This window comes from Rhyacophila brunnea, unplaced genomic scaffold, assembly GCF_057557595.1.
Source record: "Rhyacophila brunnea isolate RB1 unplaced genomic scaffold, BYU_Rbru_1.0 scaffold_8, whole genome shotgun sequence".
In the NCBI taxonomy this organism is placed as follows: Eukaryota; Metazoa; Arthropoda; class Insecta; order Trichoptera; family Rhyacophilidae; genus Rhyacophila; species Rhyacophila brunnea.
The window spans coordinates 32,306,085-32,329,852 of NW_028233350.1; the positions used below are offsets into that span (position 1 = coordinate 32,306,085).

The 23,768-nt window shown below is 32.5% G+C and overlaps 1 protein-coding gene across 1 annotated transcript in view; it reads right to left on the minus strand.

Annotated features, from left to right (window-relative positions):
- Positions 1 to 14,979: 14,979 nt before the first annotated feature.
- Positions 14,980 to 23,768, minus strand: part of LOC147064150 (arylsulfatase B-like) — a 68,993-nt gene continuing 60,204 nt past the window's right edge. Inside the window, exons 9-10 of the mRNA XM_085958631.1 lie at positions 23,184 to 23,567; positions 14,980 to 16,702 (exon numbers count right to left, since the gene is read on the minus strand). Coding sequence (XP_085814757.1) covers positions 16,479 to 16,702; positions 23,184 to 23,567 — 608 coding nt within the window. The 3' untranslated portion in view covers positions 14,980 to 16,478. The remainder of the gene's footprint in view (positions 16,703 to 23,183; positions 23,568 to 23,768) is intronic.

A 23,768-nucleotide genomic window follows, 5' to 3' on the forward strand; every position in this document is an offset into this window, starting at 1 on the left:
AACCTTTTGCCCCCCAGTATAATATATGATATAATATAAGAATTCAAAAGTATATGAATTTTCAATCTATATAGATAGGTAGGCACAAGAAAAATAATTCATTATATATATATAATTATTACAGATTAGCTTAGTATCTACATATAAAAAAAGAAATGAGTGCTAATGCCATCTGTTGAAAGTTTTTGGAAACGGGAAATTGAATTGTAAAAGTTTGAAAAGTTTTCCGCCATAATAAGCTCATAGCAGAAATTGTCGCTATAAAATGTTTATTTTTGACTTGAAATAAAATTAACCCTTGGGCTGAAAAAGTTAAGTTACTTGATCGTAACTAATTTATAATATATGTTCTTGATTATTTTTGGTCTGTGATAAGTTATTATTATTGTTTTATTATTTATTTAGGATGTTATTACATACAATAAAAGTATTATAATTAATAGGAAAATACTTATTGTTTCGTAATATCTACTTTGAAATAAGTATTTTCAATCGGACACTTGAATTAAAAATAATTTAATGTTTTACAATTACGTTTATATTGTTAATTACACAAAAAATATAATAAAATAATATTTAAATTTTAATGAATTTAAGTTTTATACTATTCCATTTGAGTCGTTTTTTGCGACCCGGGTTTCACCTTTCGGTATCTTTAGGCACTATGTACACTCACCAAAAGGCAAGTACTTACTCATTGACAACGAATACAATAATAATTAAATCTAACTTATTTAACAAATCAATACAATAAAGTAGATAAAAACTTTATCACCTACCTATGACGTCAAGGGTCACAATACAAATATAATATAACAAACAAATTATTAATAGTTGAAGTGTTTGTAAAACACCCCCTTCCTGATCAATAATAATACACTCGATAAGCGTATATAAATCGTCAAAACGGAATAATAGATCATTAGTAATACAATCATAAACAATAAAAATACGACACTCAATAGGTGTAAAAACGTCTATTCTGGGAATAATGGTAACGTATTGGAAATTAATGGAGTTGACAACTAATAAGATATATTGTCATGTTACATTTCACGTGACATGTCTACATTTCAAACGCAGACTTAAATAAATAATGTTAATTAATTAACAACAAAATTTGGCACAACCTTGTTAACAGTGTGTGTCAACCTTGTTTCTAAAACAATGACCGTTAAAAAATGAACCAATGAGGATTCTTCCCGCTTTTTTGAAAGCATGATGTAAACAAACAACTCATTTCCGCCCACAAGATCTCACTCCGGGATTAGATTCAGTGCAGTTCGGACGTCACCGGTTAACATATAAAAACAGTTTCAACGCCATTTGTGCTCCCTTTCGGACTGGAAGATATACAGTTCCAGCCAAGCTGAAATAGCAGCCATCATTTAAAATATAAAAGCTAAGTAATCAAAACCATTTAAAAATGCTCTATGACCCATACCAAACGAACGCATCTCGAATTTGTATTAAAATTTATATTTGTTTTTTTGTATCAATTTTAAATTTCAATGTAGTACGCTTGTCGTACGAAATTGATTTTGTGTAATTAAATAACACTTTTAACAAATTAAGCTGTGTTCTTATTTTTATATTGTTATATTTAATTTGTAAAATACACACCTTCAAGGCGCCCAAAAATTATAATTTCATATTTCAAACGAGTTTACAAATTACATTTTATTCGAGGTAGATAAAGGTATAAAACATTATTTAAGTTAACATAAAGCCGAACTTATATGCTTGAGATTAATAGTACTAAATATTTTATGTTTTATCGATTGAATTAGTTGGCACTTCATGTTTAACAATTGTTCATTATAATTGTTAAACTCATTTCTATTATCATTCTAACGATAATACTACATTACACTTTTCTCTTTTTTTTTTAAATATAACAATATCTACCCGGGTCACAAACACGACTCAAATGGAATAGTACAAAACTTAAATCCATTAGAATTTAAATTCAGATTCCATAAAGTACCTTCATTCGATAGTATTAATATTAAAATAATATTTATTTATTTAAGTATGCATTACAAATTATAACGAGTACGATTTTTGTTAAGCCTTATTAGATGCATGTAAGACCCTTAGCTTTAATCTACTAACGTGCAGACTTGTGATGAAATACAGTGACGAACTAAGAAGATATTCGTAATAGCTTTTCAGGGTCGGCGTAATAACATTGACAATTAAGAGACTATTAAATAGCAATCTATAATAATAGAGAATTGGGCGTAATCTACAAATACTATCAATGTTAGAATCTGTATTAAGTATATGGATAAACCAACCGTATACATCAAATTACTGAATTCTAATTAAATTATTAACGGTACAATTAATTGAATACGACCCTCCTTCTTGTAAACACTTGATTTACTAATTATTATCTTATATATAGATACTTGACTATAAAATTTTACTACGTAAATTAATGCGTAGGTATTGCCTACAGATAGATTGCCTAAGATTAAAACAATAATTTCATGTGATATGTGGGGTATCCAAAGTTTATTGTGGTCAATATTATAAAGGACTATATAATCATATTGTGTTTTATTTCATTCTTAACTACAATTTTAACTGTAGATTTTTTTTAAATAATTCGTTTACTATTTTTTTTTTTAAATTTGTAAATGACTAGATTGCATTAAAATAGATTTGTGGGTCGTTCATGTTATATGTGGGGTATCCAAAGTTTATTATGGTCAATATTATAAAGGACTATAAAATCATATGGTGTTTTATTTCATTCTTAACTACCATTTTAACTGTAGATGTTTAAAAATAATTCGTTTACTATTTTTTTTTAATTTTTAAATGAGTAGATTACATTAAAATAGATTTGTGGGTTGTTCATGTGATATGTGGGGTATCCAAAGTTTATTGTAGTCAATATTATAAAGGACTATAAAATCAAATAGTGTTTAATTTCATTCTTAACTACAATTTTATTATTTTATTAATTCGTTTACTATTTTTTTTAAATTTATAAACGAGTAGAATGAATTAAAATAGATTTGTGGGTTGTGTTGACTGTATCCCGGTCGCACGTAGAAATTCGTCTTGATTAGAACATGGTCATACATAAATAGCCGGCAATGTTGCAACTCTTTTCCGCACCATGACTAGACCATACCTAGACAGTGGAAAGTGCATGCGGCTAGCCCAGTGGTCGGCAAACTCGTTTGTCAACAGAGCCAAATATCAACAGCACAACGATTGAGATTCCTTTTGAGAGCCAAATGTCTTAAACTAAACTTTGGTACATACTAAACGTAGGTACATACACTGTTTATTAAGTTAATAAACTTTAGTTAAAGTTTTGTCTTCATTAAACTATAGGTACACTGAATAAAACTTGATATCATACGTAATAATGATCTTATTTATTGATAAAAATTAAATTTAAATCATAATAATGAATGACAAACACTCAATGTAAATAATAGCTTTGCATATCCTTAGAAAATTTGTGGACGTCAGGTTTGTATGTTGTTGTTTTTAATTTTAAGCACGATTCCAGGTTCTCATCAATAAGACGACGTCTCAATTTACCCTTTATATCCTCTCTTAAAAAACTCTTTACTAACCACAAAACTTTCAATATTAACATTGTTGGAAGGTCGTATTCAGTAATTAAATACAGAACTTGATTTTTCTTGACTATTCTAAAGTTGACACCGACAGGATGTTTAGTGCTAAATGACGCGATAGGGCATGTTAAGTTGTAAAGTATCTCTCCAAATTTGACTTCTTGTTATACGCCAATTTTTCCCGACAAATAATACAGGTCGGTAGGCCATTTAAGTTTTGAAAAAACACGAAAGTCTCGGTCCATTCAACTTTAAATTCACGGTTTTCGTCTTCCGTAGCCATGTCAAATCGAGCAGAGGGCATTTGTGGCAGAGCCGCACACAAGGGACCAAAGAGCCACACGTGGCTCGCGAGCCGGTGTTTGCCGACCACTGGGCTAGCCGAAACAAATGAAAAAAAAACAGCTTATACACATTTTAACGCCCACGGTGGCCGCGCGGCATAAGCGTTGGACTATAAAGCCGTGGGTCCCAGGTTCGAATCCTGGGTCTGGCAAGTACACATATTGTTTTTCAATTTGTGTGTGTCAGGGTATGGACCTAATATGTTGAGCAAGTGGCTGACATCCATTTCTCGTAAAAAACAAAATCTGTCAATACAAACCTCCACTCTGTGGAGGCCCATATGATCCTATCAGGATCGGACATACACATTTTGCTATTGTACCTGAGGCCTATGTCAAATGAAATTTGTTACATGCGAATGTTTTTTCTACCAAAAATAATGCACGATGGTATCTGCAGCAGTACATTAAGTTACATGTGTTTTGTGAATGACAAGAAAATCACCTTGACAAATTAAACGTGATTACTATCCTGGCGAGTTTCTTTGTGCGAAAGGGCGTAGATAATTCTTGTGTTCGCTAGTGAATGACGTAAACTATAGTATATAATATATACCTTTACATTTTAAATGAAAGCAATGAATAAAGGTGTGCAACCGGTTCTGGCTCATGCAAGGCTAAGCTCATACATAAAGCTCGTGAGCTACAGGGCGAGCTTTCCGTAATTGCGTTGACGTGAAATACGCCCACCGTACAATAAAGCCTTGGGATTAGCGGAAGAAATGACGTTTAGGACACTCACTGTCTTGTCGAGGAAATTCGATTATAAAGCTTGCGTCTAATTTTTGAAATCCACATCTTACATTGCTAAACTTTTAAATCGTTTTCTAATACAATAGTGAAGTAATTTTGGATTGAATCCGCTTTGTGCATTAACGTTACAATTAAAGCAGAGTTGAGTAAAACAATAATAGCTTCATATGTTTTATTATTTTTCGGGTCAAAATTAAGATCGTTACCCAAATAATTTTGTGGTTGTAGGGTAGCTGTCTACTTCATGATTAGGCTCCAGATCTCTCTTATCAGTCATAGATTTGTGGAATATATTATGTAAGTGAAAGAATCAGTTTACTTTTTGTTTAGTCCATTCATCTACGAGGAGCTCTTCATCGTTTTCTCTGATCTTCAATATGACCAAACATAAGTTTTTCGCGGTTGTCATTATCCCTACGCGCTATATGATTATGGACTCATTTATCAGCAGCACCTTACATCACAATATGTGTCTCGTTTGTGTCTTTCTCTTGCCCTCATCGCCCTAGTCTCAGAGACATAATACACATTGGAAATATAGAAACCTTAGTAGTCCCTTTTGTAATATTTTTACTTTTGCAAATCGGTTGGTTTTGGTTTAACGTTGTTGGTATTTGAACCAGTTGTCATAAATGATCAGAGATCTGTTGTATAACCAAAAACATGGAAAGAGTGTTGGGCTCATTTGAGCAGACACAGTTAGGATAGAGACGAATATACAATTATGAGCTGTACGCTTTGAGTCACGCATGACAAAAAAATACATTTGAAAAACCTGGTCGACCTCGTATAGGTTATAGGGGTAGTGTCGGATTGGATTTAAAGACCATAGGCGTCGTTAACTGGAGAAAAGCGGCTTTGGACAAACCTGGATACTGCAGGAGGCCAAGACCTACACAGGGTTGTAGCGCCAAGAAGAATATATTTTTTTTTGTCAGATTTCAGGTCAATAATTATTATAAAGCAATCATTATTCGTAGGATGTTTATCACACTTGAATGGTCAAAGATATAGCTTATAATGAGTATCTTTAGAATTATCTTCAAATGTGTTAATCTTGCCCATTTTTTGAATAATAAAATGCCCAATTCTTGTCAAATTTGGGATCACAGAGATTATCAATATAATTTTTTATCGTAAATATTTCACTACAATAATGTCAATATAAATTATACTGATGGTTTTATAAATGCGTTTAAAAATTAATAAATGTAAAAAAACTTAACACCACTGCACATTTATGTACTGAAATATGGTTTAAAAGAATACTATTTTATGTAATAAAAATACTTTATGCAGTCATCAAATGCTTAAAATAAATATAAAAAATAATAAGGCTTCAACATTATATAAATAGATTATCTGAAACGTTAAAGGTATGTCCAGGATCATGCTTTGAAAATATAACAAAAGCTCTATTTTGACCTACGCTGAGCATGTCCCCCCTTAAATAAAAAAGTTTTACCACAAAATAATATAACGTTCAAGTATAATTTAATCGATAACATTTGACTTCGAAATAATGTGTTTGAAATTGGAACTGTGAAAGAAGACCCGTGGGCATATTTTCAGACTTAAAAGTTGCGGAATGCAAAAGTATATAGATAAACGAAGCATTTATACCTATTTACATTTGTAATTAATTCTGCCTGCCTCTTTACTGATGATAAAGGTTGTCATAATCAGTTCCAAATTCTATACGTGATTCTCTTTCTGCTGTCCTTAGACTTGGCTGAACAGATTGTCGATAACAGTGAAGATATATTTTTATTTGATTAATCCAGTGTGCTGGTGTTTTTTTTCTTCGTCCATTAATTCAAATCATCAGTGACGTCCCTAGACAAATTGCCGCCCCTAGGCAGCGCCAAAATGCCAGCCCATTTTTTTTATATAGTATTTTTATCATCCTTTCATGACTCCAATAACTAAGAAAAAAATTGTATGGATACATTACTAGCAAAACAACATATTATAAACCTATCACTACAGACTGTAATTATTCGCAAATCTGCACGTGTCACCAAGGATGCCGATATGCAACGGAAATAAACTAGATATTGCGAACCCGACAAAAAAAATACAGTCCTGTTAAACCTTTTATGTTAATTAATACATTTTGTTTCCAACCAGTGAGCTGATTTTTTAATTGAAAGATATTTTTGTTATTACTAAGTTTAGGTAGTTATTTCTACATATACCCAATGATTCTCCTCGGTTTACCGCCCTTCGAGTAGCTGCCGCCCCCAAGCGACGCTCAATATGCCTACCCTCACGGGACGTCACTGCAAATCATGCTTCTCCGTGCTGCATGGCCAAAGAACTGGAGATGGTCGAGAGCTTTCGTGTAGGTATACAATAAAATATTCTGCTATCTTAAGCTTTTAAAGAATGGATTAGTTGGTACACGTATCAGGAAATATTTAATTATAAATATATATTAAGACTATGCTATAGTGGCGAAATTTTCAGAATTCCTCTGAAGTGACTAAATAGATTGCCACCAAATGCACAATTTAATTCTATGGCTTCTTATGGTACGTTTACATCTGGCACTTATACCGTTATAGTTATTTTATGTGTCTGACATACAATTTCACTTACTGTTTACTCTTGTATGGATCTGACATAAAATTCTCGTATACTTCTCGTTGAAATAAACTTTCTTCACTTTATTCAATGGAAACATTTGGAATAAATATGCGGTATTTACATATGGCATTGTAACTTATTCGGACACTTATTTCGTATACTTCTCAAAAACGTTATGTCAGTTATCAGTTGTCAATATGGAAATGTCAAAAAAAAAGAAAATAGCAGCTAGTGTTATTATTTTAAGTCTTTTGGCAACAAAGAGGAGGAAAAAACGGTCTAAATGGGTGCGGGAATGGATTCAGCGACGAGAAGAACTAGGTGCCTTCCGTTTATTTTTTTTGTTCATTATTGAATTGATTCCGTAAGTTGTGTAATTTTCGGTTTATATCCACTATTGTTGTATCAAATTTGTTTGCTAGTTCTAATATCGCATCACTTTTCTTTGTTCTATTCTTATATTCCTTCGTGTTCACATCCCATAATTCTGGGTTTGGTCTGGTACTGGTCAATTAAGTCGAATATATCCGCTTTCAACCACTCTTTTTTAACATTCATGATGTATGATAATTAATTATTATCCGTTGTTTTCGAAATATACCTATGCACTTCACTACCTGTCAAACTACGAATAATGTGTCAGGTACTTGACATAAAAGTAGACGGTGGCTCAACTTCGGTGATATGTCGCTGGAAGTTCTGACTTGTCGTATACGCGGTGTTTACATTTGCATATATAAGTAGATTGAATAAGTGACAGGTGAGTGTCGACACACGCGAAATAAGTGGCTGGTACACATATAATTATTACTGTTTACACTTAGTGAATATGGTGTCATACATAAATATGACGATATAAGTGTCAAATGTAAACGTACTGTTATGTCCTAGTGATGAGTAGCTTGAGGAAGTAGGAGATCTGGGTTGGCAGGTAACCTATATGGTTTGATGGTATTAACCTTCCTTAAGTTCTTACCAGAATTGGGACACTCTGTGAAACTCCTTGATATAATTCTTCACAGTTTTCTTGTACATTTATAGACTGTACGTCTTTGAAGGTAATTTGTCAGGAGATTTACCTTCTAGGATGCTTGAGCGGTGGGCGTTTGTAATTGATTGTGAACACAGCGGAGCAAATAGTGTTTTACGTAAAGTAAAACATTACTATTTATTTTAGTAATAATTTTAGTACAAAGTGTTTGACAGACATAAGTTACGTACAGTACAATGGTTGGAGACTAAAGACAACAGGAGTGACATTCCCTGAGGTTTTATACTATTCTCTTTAATGGGTTTTTGACTTGAACAGACTGCACGTGTTCGTTATGATATATGCTTTACATTAACAAGGAATAACATTTATAACATTATTTGACTATGCAAGTGTTCATAAGTGTCTAAACTAATCCAAAAAGGATGCACATTTGTGCAATTAATGTAGATAACGGATTGCTCTACTTCGAGTATAAAACATAAGCTCGTAAATAATATTGATGTTTACCAGTTAAGTGCTTTTTCTGGTTTATTTCTACGCTTGCAAAAGCGTGAGAGCAATTTCATAATGATGCATTTGTTTAAATCAACATAGTTAAGTGCAGGATATGACGTGCAGGTGTTCACTCCAAAAGGGTGAGAACAGATTGCACGAGCTCGTAAATAATATTATTAATTATCACTTAAATGTATTTCTTAACTCGTGTCAGTATTTTAAAAGAGGGTAAAGTGCTATTTGTATAAAAAGATACATATATCATCTTATTTATTACTGCAGGTGTGCATTTTGGTTCAAGACGTTATTTTAGTTAATTTACTGCTTTTAGATGGTGACTTGAATGCTGTGAGATCCCTTTGAACATTTCTTAAGTTGACACAGTCAAGTGGGTGCATAAATGTTTATGTTATATTATATTGTTTACTTTAAAAGCTTAAAGTTTGTATGATGCTATAATCAAATAGCATTGTAAATGAAATAGGTGTGATGTCTTATTAGTGTACACAACAGTACCATTAAATGTTAATTTTTGTGTAATACATTTAAAGTTATCAATATTTTGTTCATTATTTTCGTGCTGGGAGAATATTTTTTAGAATGGTATCTGTTTCAATTCCGAGGATAGAATTTATGTCATGTTTTTGAGATATTATTTTTACAATTAAAATTAAACGGGTAGAATAATTTGGTGCATTTGAAGCCGCAGCTTATGCCCTGTCGAACGTCGTAGCCCGAATATACACACGATACATAAGTCATTTCCTTATAAGTCATACATTGTCAAATGTATTTTTTTCAAATAATAAATACACTTACTTTGTGAGAAATACACTTTTTTTTTTTAAATTTAAATACAGATAATTTAATGACTTTTTGTGACTGGTTTTAACTCTTCGGAGGCACTCTTTTAAAATTTTTGACGAATGAGTTAAAGAAACACGCCGCTGCCGAAAGGCCGAAAATTGGAGGGGCTACCCCGATTCCACGTTTATAGAATGAGAATAATGCAATATTTTGAAAGCGAATAAAAAATAGCCTACTTTAGAATAGTTAAATAACATTACAATATAAAAAAAAACTACACGTTTTTCGCTTTTATTTCTTTGATATTTTGAGGTAAAATTTTAATATTTTGTTTGCAGTGGGTGATAAAATAATTTATGAAGTTTGAATAAATTAGCATAATTATATACAAAAATAAACATCCTACTTATCTATCTTTTGAATGAATAATATTTTGTTATATTCATAATATGATGTTTATTTTGAAATCTACAATTTTTGTAACGCCTCGGTGAACTTGTTATCAGGGAACACATAATTCATAGGAACTGAAATACCTAATGGGTGTGGAGTAACAGGCAGCCGATTTCGGGTGTGAAAGAATATGCGATAGAATATAGAAGAATACGTCACTATAGGCTTGTCCTTCGTTCTGACAACTGCTCTCGGTTTATGCACTGACGCTCATTTAATTTTGGTGTATTTGAAGATTGCAGAACACACTATTGCACGTCTATAATGTTTGTTAAATTTTTGTACGACACTCACACATTCAAAACCCTGCTTCAAAATGTAGTGTATTGGGGTGTAGCCTTTCGGAATTATATTTATTAATTTGTTATGTGGTCGTTAGTTATAATGAAATTCTACCAACCGAATGCCACGTTATATAACAAATATGTCGCTGCAATGCTTACTGTATGCAAATTCTACAATAACATTCACGAAGTAGACACTTAATCCGGCCTCAAAACAATATATTATTATAAAACCGAAATTGCTTTTTATTAATCTCGCATAACGTTGGATTTGTACAGAGGATATGGTGCGCTCTCTTGTTTTGGGATAAGTCTATTATAACGCCAATATAAACAAACCTTTATATTTCAAGCCTTTTTCAAATTTAGTGGAGATATTTTTTTAACAGATTACTTCTGCGCTTGTCTTCTCTGCAAATATTTTCTTTCGCATATTTTTGTAATGGTGCCTACTTATGGCAACATTATAATATTCTCAACCTGAGATCTAAATTAGTGGCCTGACTGGGGAATCAATACTGGTAATATCATTAGATTGGCAATATTGACGAAATAATACAATTAGAAACATGGTTCACTGTTGAAAAAAATATACAAATGAATTCATTGCCATTTATTCCAGTGGAGTTGGAAGAGTTGGCAACAGAAAAGTCGTCAACTTATCTCATCAAATCATTAAATCAATTTATTGGATAATAAACTATCACACATTTTATTAGTTTGGTGATTTTTCTCTCTCTCTTGTTTGTAGTCAAGACAAACAAATTGATTCTTGGATTATTATGATTTAACATATTACCCCGTTCACACGTGCATGGATTTATTTCTGACAGTACGTATTATCGCGGCCATAACTCGAACATGACGTGTAAACACAAATTATTGTGCAAGTTGCAAGATTGCATGCATGGGTTAAAAAAATCACAAGCTTCTGTGTTCAGTTTTTTTGCGATTTTTTGCGATATTTGCTCCTGCGCAAACGGTAGTGGCGAATCTGTCGGAAAAAATGCGAACTACACCTCGAAAAGCATTTTGACGTTTACAATTTTTCACAATCAGTCAAATAGCACCAAAAATTACATCAACGCATCTCGCTTACGCTTGAAGAATGAGATTGGCGAGACAGTCTTAGCATTTTTTAAGGTTGGTACGTGTAAACAGTTATTATCGTGATAGTTGAATTTACACACTAATGCGTCAATGACATTGAGCTACTTTACGAGCTGCTTGTTGGCGAATTTACAATCTGCCTGTAAAGTCGCTCAGTGTCATAATCGAACAAGCTAACAAGCAGATTGTAAACAATCTACCGAGAAAAGTTGAAAGCCGCGTGAACTTTACACGCTACACGCCGGCGTCTAGCGTAGTACCGACCTCCCGGTAAAAACGAACTACGTTCTGTCAAAATAGTCTCTAGCTTGTTGGCTTCTCAGCGATTGGAAAGTTTTGTGTGTCATCATCATAATCGGAGTAGCTGAATCGCCCGCTTTTAAATTCGCCAACAAACAGCTTGTAAAGTAGCTCAATGTAATTGACGCATAATGGTGCCAATAAATCCATGGACGTGTATAGGCGCTATTCGTTTATTCCAAGATACGCGTTTTATCGGTTTTCGCCAATGACATTATGTTTTCGCCAATATAGTTTACAAACTAATAAGCAAAGTACCTACATAATTAGGTCTAATTCATTAAAATACCTGATAATAAAATTAGGGTTATTCGAGGATTATCCAACTTTTAGTGACATACCCTATCCAACTATCATGGTGTATATTAGACGTTGATACTGTCTGAATGCAATAGTGCATCATTTCCGCATAATATTGTCTTTTCTGCTGTAGATTATTGTAAATAAATCAATGAACTATTTAAAAATTTATTTATTTTTACAATTTTATTATATTAATAATATGACATTGAACGTACATAGGTACACTTAAAAATATCAGTTGAACAAAAATACAATTTATTAGTTACAGAAAAAAAGAATATTAGTTTCTTTAATATTAAAAAAGACACAATTTAGTAATATATATATATGTATATTTATATTTTTTAAATTAAATAGTTCTCTTAAAAATATTTTACAAAGTTATGTTGAGCTAGGTACACACAGGAGTCCGTAGGTATAGTCTGAGAGATGTGTCTTACTCAAACAAAAATACGGTATCCATATAGTTAATAGCTCGTTGGTTACACTAGTTTTAGAGGAAATGGTTTATTTTTTTATGAACACTTTATAAAAAGTTTCTTTGGTAGGTTTCTTTGTATTATATGAATTATACGAATGATTTTTATATAGTTTTAATAGCTTCTTTTTCATAGCAGACATTGTATTTATTTTTTCTCTCGCTCTCACTTATATAATAGGTATTATATAATATCGATTAGAGAAAGATCAAAATATATTTTTCTTTGTCTATTATAGTATATTAATTACGGAAATAATGTACTCGTGTGTGTTAAATTATTTTTAATATACGCATTTTATTTATAAGGCAATTTATTAGATTTTTTTTTCTACAATTGCATTTTTAAGATTACAAAAATATGTGAAGAGTGAAAAACATGACTAAAAAATATTAATTTATGGGAAGACTTTTAAAAGTTACGCGGGGTTTTAAAATAACTGACAACTGCATTTCGAAAAACTTATCCAGAAAAAAGTGTAGTCTGAAATTATTACTTCTGAAAACGTCATAGAGTACGGAGCATTGAATTGGCTGTTCAGAAAAAACTCACTGATTAAAAATGAGGCACCCAAGAATATAAGATTTTCATTAGAACTTTACATTATATATACTTAGGGAAAAAATTGTGTATTTTCATGTAATAAACAGACGTCCAATGAGATCATTAATTTGAATAAAGGTATGTATGTATTTCTAAAATTGTATGTACTTACCGACGTACATATATGTAAGCAATGGGATAATGGAATTTAACCTTATCACTGCCAGGTAATTTTTACTAGGTCTTGTAGGCCAGGGAATCCTTTTTGGAATAAAATAAATCCCTTAAAAAATATGAAATAGGAACACAATGCTAAATATTTGTGAAAATTTACCAAATCAACATGTTTATCGAGTTTATCGTGAGTGAATGAAAATGATAAATATTGTTTAGAAAATATACACAAACAGTTCATTCAGAAGTTATGACGTTTACAAGTACCCGCGAGTTAATTCGTCCGTGGCCTGACGCGACATACATGCTTTGGCGAGTTAAAGCAGACAGATCAATATTTTTGGATGTATATTTATTTCGTATTTGACTTTATTTTACTAGAAAATTATTCAATATTTTTTATGTTTTCTGATATTTTGATTTGTTAATAAACAACACGATTCACAGTTGTCAGCATTTTAAATTATATTTTTGATATATTATATAGTTTGTAATTTATATCTGCAATGCCAGTCAAAAAAAAAATAATATTACACACAAGTATCTATATGCGGGTAGGTACATAGATCAATTTATTGGCAGTTATAAATAATTACAATATTAAGGATGACATTCACATCACTATATCATAGTAATAGTGATTGAAAACCATTTAAGTCCCAAAAATAATTTAAAATATTTGAAACATGATGAGGAACATTATTAGAAATTACATGAACTTGTGATGGATGTCTGATGAAAGCCTCAGCCAGTTATATGAACCTCGTACATTGGCTGTGTACAAAACGATATTATGTTCATGCACTAGTACGGTCCAGTGCACTATAATGAGATGAACGAAATCTAGCGGGTCAATCAAAGTTATGTAGGCTTATTAGATTTCGTGTCACAATAACACAACCTATCTCCCAAGTGCGCACACTTCTTTATGTATTATTATTATTTTAGGTTAGGTATTAAGAGTACCTACTTAGGTGTAAGTCTTATAAAAAGGTCTTCTCGATTGAAATCATTGTTTTATAATGTTGAAGGAATATCGACTAATAATTGAAATGTTTATTAACACAATACATTTAGATATATACCGAATGTTATATATGGATGACCCGATGCACTGCAAGTGTGCGCACTTAGTTGGTGGACAGACAATGTAAAGAGTGGCCAGACTGACGATTGTTTTTACGCAATGATACTTTTCTAAATATACAGTGACGCATTTAGTGACGTAGATGCCCAGTTTTAATAACTGCGTGCCTGGTTTACTCTTCGGAGGCCCTCTTTTAACCCTTTACTGCATAGTGTCGCAAATTTGCGACATTTCAAACAATTTCGATATAGCCAATGCCATCTGTGTAAATTATCAAATAATATCCTCTTTCGATGCATAGAAAACTGTTTTACCTTAAACATCCTACTTTACGGATTTAATCTGGATATTTCAAGAAATAAAGCATTTCTGCATTATAGTCTATGCATTTCTGCTTTGACAGTTGACGAATTCGTATGTACGCAAAAATCCGCAATTGTAAATAAATAAAAAAAAAATGTACAGAAGATTGAAATTGGTTGAATAAAAATATCTACTCATCAAATAAGGTATGTACATCAGTTTTTTATAATTGTTATCATTTGGTTTTGTATTTTGTCATACTAAAATGTAAGATTTCCTAATGTCGTAAATCTGCGACACCACGCAGTAACATACAAAATTTAACGGAATATTCGATTTTTTTTTTTATTATTTTTCCTTCATTTACAAAGCATTTTGACACAAAAAAAGTCATACAGTAAAGGGTTAAATTGTATGACGAATTGGTAGTGTAAGTTAGTCAAAGAAACGCGTCACTGTAAATATGGCGAACAATTCAATGTACTTGAATAATAATTAGTCCAGTCATATTGGGATTTTACATGAGAATAATTTTCTTTAAGAGGAGGCTTTATATAATACGCAACATGCATACTATGCATAGGACTAGTATCCAGTAATAACATACCTAAAATCAACTTCGTATAAGTAAATTATTGTACAGTGGCATCCAGTAACGGAGGGTGGAGGTATGCTGTAAAGATCCGACATAAATAGTGGCTTTGTCAATCATACGTATTTGTTTTCATCAAAATAAGACTACAGTTTATTTACAGATGATGTTTTTAAAATTGAATTAACCCCTGCGTGGATACCGTAAAAGCATTCTGCAGTTGTAGTGGTATTGTTGTCCAGCATTGAAATAAACATTCTAGCAAATATTGCAAATACTACACTGCGAAACACCTATGGTGCCCCTGTAGAATGATTTATCTTTATCTACGTGTTATGCTATGGTCGCTATCTTGGAAGATGGTAAACTCTATGACTGATTGAATGTAAATTTTATCCGTTGTATTTCTAGGATTTTTTTTGTTTTTATTAAAAATAAAGTTTTGTGAAATGTTGATTTTTATAATAAGTAGGTAGGTACAAATAAGTAGGTAGGATAGGACAAATAAGGCAATTGTCAACAAATCTTTTTTTTGCTATTTTGCAACAAACAAATATAGAATACAGAAATGTCATTTTGATTTCCATAGTAACTCACGTATATTTAATAATTTAGTTGCTAGGACCACCCTAATAATAGTGGATTGGATTACGGATTTCTTCCGAAATAACTTTTCATACAAAACAGAATTAACTGAAAATGAATTCAATTCTATTTTAAGATGGCTAAAAGTATTAAAAGAATGCATTGGCATCGTGTTTTGATATATTCTAAAAGTTTCAAATGTCTAGCTAGTCGGGAAGTTAGTTAAAAATCGATTGAAAGATTTGTACTATATAAACAACCACCGGACGAACAAGAATACGAGCTAAGAAAAACGTGATAAAATATGTATTTCTTTTGTTTTAAATTTTTTTAATAATGTAATTTAATATAATCGATATTTTCGGGCTTTGATGGGATATTGCTTAAAAAAAATTCGTCTGCCTTTTTTCAAGATAGCGACCGTAGCACAAGAATATCTACAAATATTGATTTTCATGTTATTACTAAGTGGGCACCGGTACTATGCAGATGCAAAGTCTTACCTTTAGGGGAATATTTTAAAGATAGGGGGTTATGTTCACTTAATATGTCTGAACTAAATGGTATTATGTTTATTTATTGGATCAAATATGACACCGCGTAAAGATAATCATTAGTCTGGTATCTCAACAAAAGCGTGATACACTTACGTCCTACATTATATTATGCCAATTAACCCTACAATTCACAGTCCACTATACAGCCATCCAACCAAGGGGTGAATGTGAAGTTGAACCTAGCTGGATCGGCTCTTGGGTCGCTGATGATGGGCGGTTGAGGAATGAGGAAGTTCTTGTAGTAGACCAGGGTCTGCTTGAGCTGCCTCACGATGTGGGGGTAGATGGCCGAGAGGTCTCGCTGTTCGCAGGGGTCGCTGGTGATGTCGAACAAACATGCCCTGCCTGAAAATAGAAACGAAAATAAAATTATAGTTGAGTCATTTAGTTCAGTTTGAACACTACTGGATAAAAAAAATGTTCTTTTGATAGATATTGAATTCTACAATAGGTATTTGAGATGATAAGCTCATCTTTAGAACTGTCTACGGTAACTGATGTTAGGGATTCAGACAACCTGCGCCCAAGCTTGGTCATGATAGAGCAACTGGTTAAAGCAGTGTCTGCCAAACTTTTTTACCTGACAAGACACAAGTAAAGATAATTAGTTACTTGGCACAAAAATAAAAATCAAAATATAGATACCTACCCAATAATTTTATTTTTGAGAAGGATGCAATTTATTATGTGAAAGCATCATGTAGAGTTAGGCTCTAAATTAGATAAATAAGCTCGTCACCTCTCATTTACCATCTGAAATCGTTCTATTTTTAATTTAATTTCCATGGGCGCCTTTAGAGAAACCTAATTCACAAAGATACAACGATCCCAACGACAAGTTTTAGTAGTGGGTAAACAAGAATATTGACTGCAAACCGAAAACCAAAATACTGACAACCATGGCCCCCACAAAAGGGGGGCTGACAGGGCTCTAGCCTGGGGGCCCGGGCTCAGGAAGGGCCCGGCGTGACGAACCGACCAGATAAGTGATATAAATACACATCACAAATTCTCTCTAATAGTAAAATAAGTCGCCTGCGGGGCAATTTTCCTTCAATAGATAATGTTATTATTTAAAAGTATGTGTTTGTACAATACAATTTTTATTTGTGTATCGATTACTCGATAATTCCATTCAAATGGTTATATTAAAATATAAAAAAAAACACAAAAAATATACACATATTCATTAGTACTAATAATATTAATTTAATATAATATTAATAATATTAATTTAGTACACCATTTGGAAAACGCTACTGTGGAGCGTCACACTGCCATTATCCTTAGCGATAGGTAGGGGACCCACCATAGATCCTAACCTGGGGGCCCGCTTCAGGATGTGGGTGCCATGCTGACAACTCTCATTCAGAAAATGAGGTTATGTGCACATTGTCATTTTTCAAGTTTATTCAATTTTCTTCCACTATTAATGTCAAATGTATAATGTCATATCTTGTGGAAAGATTATTGACCCGCTCATACATTAATTGATAATCAAGTGATGGAAAACACTTAGAACATGATGCAGAGAAGTACTCTACTGTCTTAAGCACTTCTGACAACAGTTTTGAATTTGTTTGAAGAAGCGTCTGCAGTATGCACTAACTAGTGATTCGCATACTTATTCACAGATACTGGATTAAATTGCACATTTGAATTGTTTTCGTGGATAAAACCGATGAATGTGATAGCAAAATTTTTTACGTATAAAAGTCTCAACGATCCTTTTCTCTATAGTAAATAGATACTGACAAATTGAACTAAATTATTCGTTATCCCTACTTAATGCATTCTTTATAACAAGAGGCTGGTCGGGTTAAAGGTAACAGGAAGGAGCAATATATCACATTCAAAATGTAAATTTAAATTGCTGCAGGTGACACGTTGTTTTTGAGATATCTTCGAAAGACTTCATAATATCATTTCATATTTTCCTATAATGTATCCAGTTAAGTTACACATAAGGATTCCAATCCCGGAATCCCGAACTATTTTCGATACCTATGAATCCCGGGATTGGTAAACATAATCCCGAAATTTTCGGGATTGAGTTTTTTTTACCAATTTTTATGGAAAATAAAATAAAAACGAATATATAACAGAAAAAATACCTATTACCCATGTGTTGCCAATTCATTTTATTTTTTCATATAAATTAATAAAAATGAGAAAGATTGGAAAAAACAATGCTTACCACTTTTAACAAAGTGATTCCACCATGTTTTTTTTAACGCATTTGTCATTTTTTAAATTTTAATTGAACTTGTATTGTTATCTTTTCATAAATAAATAAAACTGTTTTACTTCCACATTATTATTTATACATATAACAATATTATTTACTCCATTAAACCTATGTATTTCCAAGATTGAAAGTACACAATATTAACAATAAATGTCTTAAATAGTATAACTTATACTAAATTTATTTTTCACCGATTTTATCAACGTTATTTGTATATATAGAAATTTTATATTAACTATTGAAAAAAATATCAATCCCGGGACCAGTCCCGGGATCCCGGAATCGTCAAATCGTAATCCCGAAATCCCGGGATCAAGAATTTGGCTCGGGATTGGATTCACTAGTTACACAGTATTTTGTTACGTTTTACAATGTTTTCTCATTAATAAGTCGAATAAACTATTTATATTGAAATCGTTTGATTAAAAAAAAAAACATTCATTCTGAGAAAGTTCTTTTCATTATGAATGTTACATTAAAATATAGTACCTGCTTAAATTGCGGTTTCTGCATAAAACTTGCAATTGAGTAATGTTGACCTTCCTCAAGAACTTATTGAACTTATTACTTATGAATTTATCGGACTTGTATTTTGCAATGTTCATGTACCTAATGATTTTGATTAATTATACTTACAAATATCGGTAAAGTATCAATAATATAAAACAACCTTCAATAAAATGAAACAATGTAGTATTTGAAGGTATAATTATGACAAGATGCAACACATACTAAAAACTCTTTAGAGCTAAGGGTTCTATCTGCTACAAGTAGTAAACCGCTAAGATTATTACAAATTGATAGACGATTTAGGTACCTACCATGACATCACTAGCAGGACATAGTCATGTCACAGTTAAGGTTCAAATACATTATGATGCACGTCGCGTACTGTCATGCTGTCACGGTGACAAATTTAGTCAATGGTTTTGTCATTCTGCAGAATATTTGAACGATCGCTATCTATATAAATTCAATGATGGAGAGTGCCAACTTTAATGTATTAGTATTTTGAATTATTATTCATGCCAATTTCAATTCTTTTTAATAATTTCTACGTGTACGTACGTTAAAATTACTTGCAAACCTAATCTGCAGACCATAGATAATAAACGATCTTATGGAAAATACATAGTGCCAACCGCTAAAACCAAAAAACATGCGATTTTGACATGCGTCGAAAATATGTAGGCATGTAAAAATGATAAAAAAACGTTCATTGAGTCATGCGGGTGTCGATGCAGTGCGGTACGTGCGGCGACCTCATTGTTGTTCTGGTGATTTCGGCAGATTTTGCTAACTGACAAAGTTCAAAATGTGCTACGGGATGGGAGCATCAGGTTGATAACATTTAAAACACCGACAAAAACGATATTAAACATTTTTCCAGCTTACTGTGACAGTACGCGACGTGCATCATAATGTAATCAGTCACAGTATTAGCCCTCATGACGTCATGAGCAATAGAGACCAAAACTGGTGTTTTAAATATCCTACCTGTCGTAGATTTACCCTGCTTCAAAGCTGACTAATTCATTCAAGGGAGCAGAAACGTGGCAGTAAGTCGAAAGGACTCGTTACGTCACACTATTGAAATGTAATATTATTATTAATTTAGTCTCACAATGCGAGGACGGCCAATCCGCGATCTTGGTCGTTCCACTTCTCTGAAGTCGGCTTTCACGCTCTAAGGAACCTGGAGTATTCCTACCGAAAAATCTGCACACACTCTCATCGTTTTTAATGGTGGTGCCATCCACACAAGCATTCGAGCGATCTTCCAGAATAAAACTTTGAACACTAATATTTCTTTATTAGTAAGAAAATATGTGCACATTTATTTTATTTCTTTAATTGGTTCTACAATCCGATATATCTTGGCCGCCTAATAAACAGGTTTCTTAACAGATTTTTTAAAACTAGATATAGATGTTCGCTACTTGTTCAACCTATTAGGTCAATTCTCTAGGTTCAAGCATGATATTGTTTTAAAAAAGCAGTGTGTGAATGCAAGACCTGGGATTAAAATCCGATACCACTATTTATTCATCGTGGGTGATATATTCACAATCGTTGTTTTAATACCCGTGATCTAAATGTATATTATGTGTGTATTTAAACTGTCAAAAGGGTTGTCACCTTATATTAGAAAATATTCCCATGGCCATGATAATACGGTGACATTACATTATACTTATATTGGGTTCAGTTCGGTAGTACAATTAGTATTAAGTTCCATTAGTATCGAGCATCAATGAATTGATTGTGGATCACATTATCCAATCAAGCATCCAATGACCGTATCAAAATTTGATTAAATTAAAACACTTCAAATATATCCAAATAACTTGTCACCAAATGCTAAGGTGATAGAGCAAGCAAACAGATCAAACGGACTGATAATTATTATCATCATATGCAGGAAGACTAAATGGTTTAGACATATGCTCGTAATAAAATGCGTTTTAAAAGATAGTAGAGTAACAGAGTTATTACCCACGATGGCACGAGCGACCATGGCGTCGGCTCATAGTGTGATGGGTCCTAGGTTTGAATCCTGGGTCTAAAAAATTCACATGTTGTTTTTCAATGTGTGTTAGGACCCAGAGTATGGATCTAATAGCTTGAGCAAGTGGCTGACATCCATTACTCGTAAAAACATACATCGGCTAATACAGCCTCCACTCTGTGGAGGTGTGTAAAAAACGATCTATATAATATAGACACCGATATCGGTTTCGATTTTTTTCAGAAATAAATCCCTCTCGGACAAGGATTATTTTTGATCAATACCGAGAAATATAATAAGCAAGATTAGTTTCCATACCAAAAAATATTTAAATTAACTAAACATATTCATTAACTACTTCTTTTATTCAACGAATAATTCATAAGATTTAAGAATGTACCATTCTAATTATTGAACATACATAATTTTGAAAAACACTTCTGAGAAAATATATTTAACCAATAGAAAAATTCTTTTTGAAAATAGGAAGACACCCGGCAGGAATCGGACCTGCATCTCTTGGGTTTATGCCAATAGTAGCTTGGTTTGGAAGAGCGCTGATGAACAGGTATTAAAAGACAAATAGTTAAAATTTGTCGTAATTAGTATGTCACATCGTAGCATAGTGGATTATGCGCGGATGGGGCGTAAACCCAAGATATATATATAGGTTCGTTTCTCGCCGGGTGTGTTACTTTTATCAATAAGATTTTTTCTATTGGTTATAATATATTTTCTCAAGAGTGTTTTCAAAATTATGTATGTTAAACATATTCAGTTTATCGTATTAATTGTAGGGGATCAATCCTTCAAATTAACCGCGAGTGTATAGTTGCGTAGTCGGAAGCTGACATTGCTTACCTGACATTGCCGTAAAAATAATGATTGTCTGACGTCATCCATTTATTGTTTGCCCAAAGTCGCACGATAACATTTTACTCATTAAAATAAAAACAATTGATCAGTTTTATGTGAATTAAAATTATTAATAATCACGAAAAGACTCCGGTTAAACATTTACTCTCAATTATTGAGGTCATGAGGTCAATCTTCTGTTAATGTGATACTATAGACATAAAGTATAAACGTAGAGTTTGGTAATTGGATTGCATAATATTTAATGTAAACTGAAACCAAACACGGATAAAAGATGCCGGATTGAATAGGGAAGAATTAGTAGGTTGAAGTTTTTAGGTTTCTCTATGTATTCGCTTTTGAAGTCATTGATTCTAAGTTTAGTAATACGTCAGTACCTAAATGGTTTCAATAAGTTGATTTATTAAAAAATCTTTTTGATAATGTAAACAAAGAATTGTTACGTCATAACGATGGAGTACTCTGAAATTTAATAGGCCGGGAATATTATTGATTGTAAGGAAAAGAAAAGTAAAATATGCACAGTTAATCATACAGGGGATGATAAAGGGCAAAATATAGATTTATTGATTAAAGGATATGTGTCAGGGGTTTTTCAGATCCGAAATTCATAAAGAGAATATTAGTATATGTTCGTATAGATAGAAGATGGCAGTCGGCAAATAATGAAGAGATGATGTCTAGTAAAATTAAAGAAGAAATAGTAATTTTATAATATCCAATATTTCCAGATATTTCAAAATTTTTTTTTAAATATGTCACGTGATAAAGAAACATTCAATCATTTTTTTACAGTCAAAGTAATATTTTACTTGAAACGAAGCTTTCGTTTTTCGTTCGAAAATTAATAAAATCTATCTGTCTACTAAGCTTTTATGATTTTTTCGTTTATTAAAAAAAATAATAGCAACCCTGGACGTCCTGACGACATTTATAAGATTTTTTTGAATATTACTTTGAAATAAAATGTATCAAAACGTTTAAATAAGCCTTGTTCACTAGTAAAGGTTCTTAAACTTTGTAGAGTTGCGACCCCATTTTATTATAGCCAAATAACCTGCGAGCCTTCATCACATTTTTAAAGAAACACATCATGACATAAAAAATACATGTGGATTATAAATCATCTCACTTTCTTTAACCAAGTCATAACAGTAAGCCCAGTGTATTAATGGAAAGTTTGAAATTATTACCTGCTTTTGAAACACACGTCGAAGAATTCCTCCAAGCTGGGCAGTTGACCGTCGCCTGGTCCCTAAGCAAGTTTATCTCAGTCGGTGAACTGACCCTCGTTACTGTCTCCAGCGACCTGGAAGCGTCACTGTTCAGGATTGCGTTCACGTCGTAAGGTGTGAACCTCGTATTCCGCACCCCCTCCTCACCATAATACGAATCGTATCGCCCTCCTCTGTATTGGCCAAGGACCAACTTCCAATTCCCTCGGCGATACGCAGCCACTCTTCCCAGCTCGTCGATGTTATGGAGCATTTCGACGCGCGGCGAGCGTCTGTTGTCTAAGATTGAGAGCCACTGGTCAAGGCCGTCGTTGTTGTAGGGAAGAGTTGACGGGAATCCACCTAGCATTAAAAGATATTTGAAGTTTACAGTGATTAAAAGAATTAATTTGATTTAGAAAATGCAACACGATATAGTACGTACCTATAATATACGGGATATGGATATACGAGTATATATCAACAGAAAAATACAATTTTTACTCCAAAGTAGAGACTATCTTATCTTATTTTTTACGACGATTATTTTCTACCGATTCGTCT